The 10,691-nt window shown below is 41.7% G+C and overlaps 1 protein-coding gene across 1 annotated transcript in view; it reads left to right on the forward strand.

The window, feature by feature from the left end:
• The window catches only part of LOC126556921 (nephrin-like), a 75,696-nt gene extending 67,650 nt beyond the window's left edge, over positions 1-8,046 (forward strand). The window contains exons 11-18 of the mRNA XM_050212480.1: positions 1,585-1,676; positions 1,774-2,152; positions 2,301-2,413; positions 4,732-4,833; positions 5,052-5,136; positions 6,656-6,774; positions 7,172-7,444; positions 7,574-8,046. Coding sequence (XP_050068437.1) covers positions 1,585-1,676; positions 1,774-2,152; positions 2,301-2,413; positions 4,732-4,833; positions 5,052-5,136; positions 6,656-6,774; positions 7,172-7,444; positions 7,574-8,026 — 1,616 coding nt within the window. The 3' untranslated portion in view covers positions 8,027-8,046. The remainder of the gene's footprint in view (positions 1-1,584; positions 1,677-1,773; positions 2,153-2,300; positions 2,414-4,731; positions 4,834-5,051; positions 5,137-6,655; positions 6,775-7,171; positions 7,445-7,573) is intronic.
• The last annotated feature ends 2,645 nt before the right edge of the window (positions 8,047-10,691 follow it).

Genomic DNA, 10,691 nt, shown 5'->3' on the forward strand with positions numbered 1-10,691 from the left:
CGTGCATACGTGAAAAATGTGTATTCTCTTGGTAAAGAATGGGAAAATAAAGCCCATTATTTATCCAATGGAGAAAAAGCTTTTAAAATAATGCACAAAGGAAAGAAAACAATATAGCTCGAAGAGTTGCGTTATACGATATTATTTGGAAATTGGCAGCTAAATAAACATGAACAGAGTGTTTGCAGTGCAGCATTACAACTAATTATTTTTTTTCTCTTCGACTCATCTGAGCCATTGAAATTGGCTAACTAAAAATAATTATTTTCATCCCTATTCTGTCGCTAAACCTTCCAGAAATTCGATTGCATTCCAACCACAGATATATGGTTACTGTTCAGCACATCTTCTGTTGAAAAAAAACACCTAGCACAGGATCAATTGCTATGCAGAAATACACATTTCAGCAATTGAGCATTTAACTGGATAAATACCTCCCCAATAATCAGGAAATACGTGTAACAATTTTGCTGACTCTGTCACGAACCGTTAATAATACTGTTAAATTGACCCATTTTCGTGCTTCCTGTCGGTATCAACTGATCAGCTCACCAGTTTTAGGAAGCCGCACACTCTCAGTGGAGCATTGAATCGTTTTCCGTTTGACCGAATGTTTGAACGAACATTTCACGGCTATTTTAAACCAACAAAATCTGTCACGCTCGATTGCACTTTCGTTCTAGTTTTAACTGTCCTCGGAATTCGTGCTATCGAATAGCCAATGAATAGTTTTTTGGGTATTTGCAATGCATGTCATTATGGCGGTGTCAGCGATGTTTATCACACCTGACTGTGTTACACGTATGGCTAGCAAGTGTTGAGATAATTGTAATTTACATTTCCAATATCATCACACCAAGCTGCCACAGCTTCGACATTGTCCTGGTGCGGTGTAAGGTTGCTTCAGAATATGTAAAATGAAATTGTAGAACAATACGGCACAATCAGGAAACTAAACATAGTGACAATTTTCAGCTTTACCAGGTGGTGATTTGCTATTGTTTATGCTATGTAGACGACTAGTAACAGCCTCTGACACAAGCCCAGTATAGATGAGGATTAGTTCACTTTTAAAAGTGCCCAGGGATTATTGAATTGATTTTTCTTTTATCTAGTTAAAGTGCTTTTTTATTGTGGTACAGTGAGTATTGAGTATTTTTTAAATTTTGAATACTTAAAACTTGTTATAATATTTGTTTTAATCTGATGCAATAGCCAGTCATATTGCTTACAACTAATCTACAAATAATTAATCATTTAGGGACAATTTTACTGGATTCCATTACCCTTTCTTGACATCTTTGTTAAATACTATCGTTCTGAAGCATGTAAAAGAAATATTCTTTAAAGAACATTTATTAAAATCAGACAAAATTCGGTGTTGTACCATCGTAATTAATTATATATAAAATATTTATTGAAACTCCTTTGAAATCCTTATTTGCCAATCATAAGCATTATGATTCATAAGCTTCCTGATTCGTGAACTCGTAAATCGTACAAAGAAGAGCTTAATTTAAAACATTGACGTGTCGTTAAATTTTTGCCGGCCCGTCTAAAGTCTCAACACATTGTCCATTTCAGATCCACCGGTGTGCAAATCGGAAGCGCAAATAATCCGTGCCGCGGTAAAACAAACGGTCAACATAACGTGCGATATTGACGCTAACCCGATGGTAATGTATCGCTTAACGCGCGATTCACAATAGCGCTGGATGTTGTTTTAGCAATGCAATTATTTCCTTCCCTATCGTCCGTTTCGCAACTCAACAGCCAAATCTCTTGTTCCGGTGGCAGTTTAACAACTCGCTCGAAAGCATGCTTGAACTGCCGCCGTACACGAACATCGAGTCGGAAGCCGCCAACCTAGCCCTGGCCGAGATTGACCTCGAGACGAATCACATGGGCCCAAGCATCGAGGAGATGGTGCGGAAGAAGCTGGAACGGTTAGAGCACTCCGTACGACAGCAGCAGCAACAGCAGCAACATCATCATCACCTGCTTCACTCGACGAAAGACGAGGTCCCGTTGGTTGACGGTCAGCTGTACATGTACCGGGTCGATACGTTCAACAGCTTCGGTACGATCACCTGCACGGCGACAAATTCCTACGGCCAGAGTGGTCACTGCGCTTATCACATACTCGTTGCCGGTGAGTAATAATAGTGACGCTGCACCATGGTTTGCCTCTGCCCAGTGCTGGGGAAAATCAATCCATAGCGAATTAACTCTTGTCACGCCTAGTTCTAGCACATCCTAACAAGTTTTGTGTGTGTATGTGTTGTACGGCTTCTCTGCAGATGTACCCGACCCCATCAAGAGCTGCACCGTTTCGAATGTGACCGCATACACGGTCCACATATCCTGCGTGGCCGGCAAGGACGGTGGAATACCGCAACAGTTTCACATCGACGTAAGTACTGCAGCGTTTTCAAAGCTTCAGATGACTCACTATTCTCTTTTAAATAATTCAGCCATACAACTGTATTGATTTAAATTAATATAGTTTAATAAAACAAATTCACAATAATTTACGGAACAAGTTTTAAATCAAGCGTTTGTTTATAAAACGCATTGTAACTTCCAAACCCATTTGCAACGGACCAAAAACGGTCAGTTTGGCATTATTTTCTCTCTAGCTGGTGTGAAACCTCTTCGCCAGTTCTTTCACACGGTTTGCGTCGTGATGGATGATGGATGTGCTTTATCTGAAATCGCACAACGCTTTCATTTTTGCTCAAACATCAACGTGACGGGAAGTCAAAACGTGACAGATCATTCGACCTAGATCTGTCCTTTGTGTTCGCCATTTTTGATCGGCCACTTTAAAAAAAGACTGGAGATTATTGAAGAATTAGGACACGTGATGAGAAACAAGAAGGCAGCAATCTGTTTGCAAGTGGGCAAACCGAGTGGGGGTTTTTGAAAAGCTTTTACATGTTTAATGATTTCCGCTGAAGTTGGACATTCTGGATTGATATGAAAATGAATCCATTATTAATGGACGACCGTTAAGGATGTTATTGGAAGCTTTCATTTCGATGTCGGGGAAAGTGATCGATTGGTACGAAAAACGCAACTGTTACACAAAATGCTTCATAATTTTGAGCAAATAAATGTGTCAAATTTTGTCTAGAAATTGTTTATCGAAGTTATCTAGCTCTTAACTTAATGGAGCACCAGCACATACCTAGACCTCAGTAAATGTTTTACGATCGTTGCCATCAACAAGCTCTATTACAAAAATAAAAAACAAAAGCTCTCAAAAATTACGACTAGTCAGCTAGACCTGTGTCAGATGGACCCGTGCAATTATTCTCGCAACAGTGCACCATAAACGATGCATCATCCTTTTATCCATCTAGCTAGAGGAGTGCCTTGGTGCTTGAACGAACAAAATAAATAGCTAGTCCAATTACAAACGCCCTGCAAAATGTAATCCCCGGCAAAGGAAAAAAAACAGAGAACTACAAGTCAAACTTGCAACCTTAGCTAAATGGCAAAGGTATGACTTGTGTGTGTTACTTCCACGCAGTAACATCATCCTTCATCCTTCTGGACTATGTTTTCTCGTACCAAACGACTGCACCAAACAAAAAACGCCAACCCAACGCCATGCTTAAAATGCACGAAACGGGGCAAACATCGTGCCGAAACGAGGAAAACCTTTCCACCGTGCAAAAAGATGCATAATCATCACGCCACACCATTATCCGACTGCTCATTCGCCGTTGAGAAGAGTTTTTCCGGAGCTCCGTAGGATTCAGTAATCCTTTCCAGTGTCTCAGCACTCAGTGGGCAATGGTGCGAAGGTGCGAAAGCTCCGACCGACCGCCCGGATGCCACGCTTTGTGTTCGCGCTTATTAAAAAGTTGCATCGTTACGCCAAAACGGGGAGCGTAAAGACGCACCCGGAACAACGGTACCCGAGGGACAGGTCGAGCTGCAGGTCGGTGTTCTTTTTTTTTTGTTGCTTCCTTTTTTACCAAGGTTAAAGAACAGGGAAAATTAAATTTTTGGATACAGCGGTTAGTGAAGACCGTCCGTCAGATGTCTATCCAGGACGGAGCAAAAAAAAAAAAAAAACAGACACAAACACTCGACTCCCGTCCCGTCCCAAAAGCATAAAGGGAAATCATAGCGTGTCCGGTAAGAGGTGGACCAGCATAAAGGGAACAAAACCCCTAGGGTAAGAAGCACTGAACATAAAACGGAAATAACAATCCTACGGGAAACAAAGCTTTGCTTGCGATTCCCATGGGAGGGAAATCAAGGAAAAGGATTTTCCTTCCGCGCGCAAATAGTACAATGTTTAGCACTATCCTAAGGTGCATCAAATCGAACGACGGCAAAAACCCTAACAGCATCTGTACAGCCGGTTCTTTCATCACGAATCCCGGTGGCTAAACGTTGCCACTAGATGACAGAAATTGCATCACGCAGCGATGCAGATTCAGCCAACATTGTTGCAAAACATTCCGCTACATTGGTTCACTGCTGTTTATTTTTTCCTACTGCCCCGGTGAATCGTATGGTTCTGGGCGGCGCGCGTGAGTGCATTGGGATAGAAATAATAGTAAAGATAATTTCACTGTCATTGCAACTGGTAGACGATGCTCGTCCATGATGATGGTTAACGTGTTGTTTAATTTTTTTCTCTCTGTGTTGGTGTTTTTCTTTTTTTTTTTTTTGCATGCTCCCATTGGACACTGGCGGATCCCACTCGTTCAGGTGTTCGAGGAGTCGAAGCGCAAGCTGCTGCAAAGCGTCAGTTACCAGAGCCCAGAGATGTTGCTGAAGAAGCTGCCAAGTGACACAAAGTTCATCATCAAGGTAAGAGCGTGCGGAATGTTTCAACTTTGCAAACCCAGATCAGAGGTGTAATTTGCCATCACCGGAAGATGTCACCGGTAGAATGTCACCGTGTGACGAGGACATTCGTTTCCATTTCTCGCTGTCAATTATTTGCCCTTTTGTTGGTGCATTTTCATTAAAATGTTTTCTGTTTTTATTTGCCATTTTTATATGTTTTGCTGTTTCGCTCTTTCTAGATTACGCCCTACAACCTACAGGGTACGGCTCCGACAAGCTACCGAGTGAAGGCACAAACACTGCCGGCACCGCTGCTGAGAACAGGTAAGAGTAACATTATGCAGTACTGTTATGTTGAATATAAACATTTGATGTTTTATGGTTTGTAAAAAAGGGAACATAAATGCAGAGAAAATATTTCAAACCTTAAAACCAGTTATAAAACACAGGTAGCATGGTTTACAATGCATTCCGTTTATTGTAGTCATTTTTGTGCTCTACTCAAAGATGTAAGCGAACATTGTAAGACAGTGGTTTAACTGGAAAAATGTTACATTATTTAATTAGAAAAAAATTCTGGCAAAAATATCAGGATAATACTGATATGACTTATCAAAAAATAAATAAAAATAAAACCTATAAATTTTAAAAAAATAAAATTACCAAAAAAAAGCAGCAAGTGGTAGGAAAGAATATTTAACATTTTGACCATAAAAAAACTAACTGTAAACCAAGAAAAACTAATAAATATATCTTAAACGTAATATCCTACACTTTACAAACATGTGAAACAAATTAAGACAAATATATAATAGATCATAATTGTTAAGGTCTGCTGTCATGTGACAAAAGAGGTGGACGAATGCATGCGAATAAATTAACTCATTTTTCTTCTTCTTGGCTTCACGGCCTCTAAAGGTCATGCCGGCCATCGAAATGGCTTTCTAGACTTGCCGATACCACGTAGTTGGTTAATCAGTTCTCACTACGGGGGGACGGTCTGGATGGGATTTGAACCCCGGTCCTGTCGTATGAAGACAGTCGCCGCTGTCGCCTAGACCACCGGGCCGCCCTCCACACATTAAAAGTTAACACATTAAAATCTTTTATTACTATCCTACTTTGAGGCGCGCCGAAGAGAGAGAGAGTGATCCTTTGGCGATCACGTCATAAGTCCGAACCTAACGGCATCTCACGGGATGCGGGCACTCATCAGTGAGAGCCGCGATAAATACAAGTTGGCTCACGAAGGCAAAATATTCACTGTAAGAAAACTCCCGATCCCTATTAGCAGTCCGATCAAGCTGCAGTTGTTTAGCGAAATAGCTGCGCCCTATTACCCAATCCTGTCCTAATCAGCCATTGTCCCTTGTGTAAAACCAGTCGGCAGGATTCAAACCAGCTATCAGCTAAGAGGCAAACAAATTTTGCAACCATTTTCTACATCCACCATTACCACTGTCACCATCTTCGTCAGCACAACACACGCTTCTTGACTCCCCACCCAAGATGGCGTTGCTCGACGATGCACAACGGGAAGGAGATCAAAACGAACATAAGTGTGCGCTATAGGTTGCCGGTGGCCCATTTTCAATAACGACCAACCGTCTGTGTGTGTGTGTGTGCGATTCCATGTATTCAAGCTAACATAGCAACAGAAACAGGCAGTAAGTTGTAAGAAAATGAGAAGTCTTTGGAAAACCGACACCATTACCGGGCGCTTTCCAATTGCGGCGCTGAGGGACTTTCTTTTTGTTTCATAAATTATGCTCTATTTTTACATCTTTTTCATGGACTGTATGTACTAAGTTCTTGCCTGTTCCCTGCTTTCTGCTCGTTCCAGCTCCATCGAAGGCCGTGCTCGTGCAGCTAACGCCCCTGCTGGGAGCCCTCGTCGGGGCTGCCGTAACACTCTGCCTGGTCGCTCTTTGCATCATCGTTTTTGTAAAATTCAAAACGAAGGTAAGTAAGACCACATCCACTTTGTTTGGACGCTCAGAATGTTGCAGTCTTGAACGTTCACACAAACCTGCATGGTGCTTGTCATGTGGGCTTTTGAATGAGAAAAAAAAACAACCCCATGGAATATCTCACAGGGGAACGACACAAAAAAAACGCAAGAAGAAGAAAGGACAAGAAACACACTTAGGGAACTTTGGTGCTTTTGAAGAGTTCAACTTGCGAGACGTATTCAAGAATCTTTTTTCTTCAACTCTAGAAAACTCTTGAACCACCGCCATTACACTAGTTTTTATCTGGTGGGGTCACATTTGCTCACAAGGAAACATGTATTAGAAGACTAGATTTATGGCTGGCGTTACATTTTTTTTTTTGTTTTGTCTATCTTTATCGTACTTAGAAGAAGCATCACCAAACAGCAAACACCGAGCAGGATAAAGGTAGCGCCGAACCGCTCAGTCGCAATATCGGCAGTCACTCGAGCATCGACGACAAGAACCCGGACGTGATACCGCACGAAAACAGTGAAGACGACGACGAAAAGCAGTTCGAACGGTTAGCGCTTAACGCGGACGGACTCCAGTTTGCTGGCCACACAACAACGGCGTCTGTCGGTGCTTACTCACCGACCCATCATCACTTAATGTCACCCAGTGGGAACGGCTTCAAAAAGGTAAGAGATATGCTAAATCGTGTTAAACTTTCGTTACCCATCTCCGCGTTGGAGAAGGCGAAATTAAGTTCTACTCGCTTCGATAAAGTTGAGAATTAAATTAAAGAATCCGTGGCTTTCCCGTTTCAGTTCGGCGAACTATCGCTCACGACCAATCCGGGCTACGCGATATACAGCTCGCCGATACGAAGCTACGGTAAACCAAGCCCTGGCCAGCCGCTTGGTTCACTGCTGTTCTCTACGACGACCGGTCCCCAGGGGACCACCACCACAACCACGAGTGCCCCAACGGGGACCAGCCTGCTGCTAACGTCCTGCGGTGGTGCTCCGGGAGCCGCAGTGACCACGCTTCCGACGCGCACCTCCCCCAACATCTATACAAGACTGCCACTGCGAGACTTTACGCCGAACAGCTACGACAGCATGCTCAGCACCTCGCAGACCACCTCCTGTTCGTCCTCGTCGAACGGTGGGTACGCGACGTCCCAGATCTACACCGCCAAGATGCCCCTGCTGACGACCAACTACACCGCGCTAGACAGTACGGGGCCAGGGCTTGGGCTCGGTGTGGACAAATGTTGATAGTGCTGTGGCGGCAAGGTAAGCGGCTACGATGTAGTTAGTGCAGGTTGCCGGGAGGAACGTCTACCGAAGCATCCATTTGCAAATCTTACTTGACGTGACTATGTTTTGTGACGGTGCTAAACTGATACTGTTTCAGTTCGGCTGTACAATTCCTGTGTTTGTTGTTAAGTTTTGCTAGAAGCGCTTCCTTTATACGCTGTACTTTGACGAAGAGAAGGGATGAGAAATTATCAGCAAGTTGAAAATTTAACACAACTATGATGTGCCATTTAAGAAAGATTTAGGCGACATAAGGGAAGAAAGGATACAACTCAAATTTGCTGGTAAACAGGGTACTCAGCAGTTTTGCAAAATAAATGCGCTAAACTACAGCGAAACTACAAACGACGCTCAATTAATGGATGCTTTTCCACTATTCCAGCAGCATAACGGTCAACACTATGTAACCGTTCCAGAGTCCTTATTTTGTAGATTAATAAAGTTTGATACACTTTTTTTCAACTAACAGTAAAAAGTTTACAGCACAATTAGGAATGGTCTTGATCTGAAAGCAACCTCTTTTGTTTGCCATAACAGAATTAAGAATTTTTTACTTTATAATTATTCAAGTTAAGTGTAACCAGTTTAATCTTGATTATTTTTATGCTCCACCTATACAAGCAGAATACTACAACTGTGTTCAATAAGATAGCATAGTCCATTCGTATGCTTCAAGGGTTTCTCAAAGTTTATTATTTTAATGCGTTACTGTTGCAAAAATATTTTAAAATTTTTCATATCTTTCTAGAGTGCTTTCTTAAAATTTAGACTCTCGTGGTAATGAAAATATTGAAAGCAGATGATATATGACTAATTTCGAAGCTTCTCCTCTTGGTTGAACTATTACAAATAAAAAAAAAAACTCCAATCAAAATCAAAGGCCCAACCGAGTATGCCCGGGATAAGGCAAAAGAATAAGGAGGAAATGCCTTATCAATATAATTGTTTTTTTTTTTTTCAACACAAGCGGTGTGAACAATACGGCACTGGACCGTCATAATTAATTATAAATAAATAAATAAACAAAATCAAAGGCACTGCTATTTTATTGAACACAGCTTCACTTTTAAGTTCGTCCCAGTGGAAAACTAGCAGTACGTGTTAGTGAATGTAATGCAACCCTAATGAAGTGAGCCGATTAAATTGCTTGCTACCAAGCATTCAGCGCAACGTATCACGGACAACGTTCAAAAGTGCCCAGTGTCAAATACACCCGTGGTCCCCAACAGACGGTCAGGTTTATCATCATCACTCAATTGTTCAATACGTCTAGTTGGTGATGCGCTACCGAGTGCAGAAAATTACACCTAACGCATCCGACACGTTGCAGATGATCTGAAATGAATTTATTCCTCACCTAATGGTCCTCTCCCGAACTGTGACGGTATCACCGTGCCAAGTAAGCAGTGGAAGTAACACGGTCTCATTATTTACACCACATAGATTATCGTCACAACAACGCGTCAGCTTCCACAATATTCCCCATTTGTCCCTGATATCCTTGGCGCAACTCCCCTAGTCCCTGATCCATTAGTGAAAACGTACAACCATAATTGGGATAACTGTTGAATCACGCTATTTGTCTGTTTGTGTCTGTTATGAGTGAAACGCTTACCCGGTTGGTGCTGCTCGGTGGAAAATCAGAAGTATTATTTAGTTAAATTTTTACCCCATTTCCTCGTTCAGAGTTTATTTACGATGGGAGAGGGTAGTTGGTGTGCATACGGCGGGGAATCGCAAAACGTAAGGTGCAAACAGTATGTGAGTGTAAGAGTAGTTAAACGATAGAATTAATGCGAATGACAAAGCGAGTGGATGCGTAAGGGACAATAAAACGTAGCGCCCGCGTGAGTTATAACGATAGCCATGTAAGTAAGATAGCAAACCGAACAGACACTGTATATAACACACTGTACATATCCTGGCAATAGTCTAATGAATAAATTTGAACGGGAAGAAAAATGAGGACGAAAAAAAAAAAGCATGAACAAACAAGCAAACCATCGAAAAGCATCAAACCATAACTTTACGAAGACAAGTGAAACAGCCAACATGCAAAAAAGGTAGCAAAAAAGAAGGGGTGCGAATGTCACAAGGGAAACAATTAAATAGCTAATGGTAGGGAAAAGATGTAGGTTATGAAAATTATTTTTAATTGCCGGACAACGTGATACAGAAGAAGCCGACACACTGCAAAACATGAGTGAGTGATTCAAATGTATAAACAAACCTTCAAATCAAACAGCAAGAAAAGGGGGAAAAACAAAACATGAAAAAAAGAAACTAGAGTCAAAATCGTGCCGCGGAAAGCGAGTAAATGAATTTAAAGGCAGCCATTTCTTCATTCAATGTATTGATGTTTATTGCATGTTGACACTGGGTGGCGCTAAAGAGAGAAAGCAAACACTAAAACATAAAACATTCAGTGAAAAATGCCAACAAAATGACACAAGTTCGGTGCAAACAATGCGACGTTCAACGTCGTGCCGACGTTGTTGGAACGAAAATCCTTTCGATTTTAATTTGTGTTGCTAACAAGAAGAGGACGAATAAAGCGATGCAAGATTACATAACAGCGATAAGGAAACGCCAAGAAAAGGAAGAGAAGGTAGAAACAGTTCGA

The sequence above is a fragment of the Anopheles maculipalpis genome, chromosome 2RL (assembly GCF_943734695.1).
Source record: "Anopheles maculipalpis chromosome 2RL, idAnoMacuDA_375_x, whole genome shotgun sequence".
Classification (NCBI taxonomy): domain Eukaryota; kingdom Metazoa; phylum Arthropoda; class Insecta; order Diptera; family Culicidae; genus Anopheles; species Anopheles maculipalpis.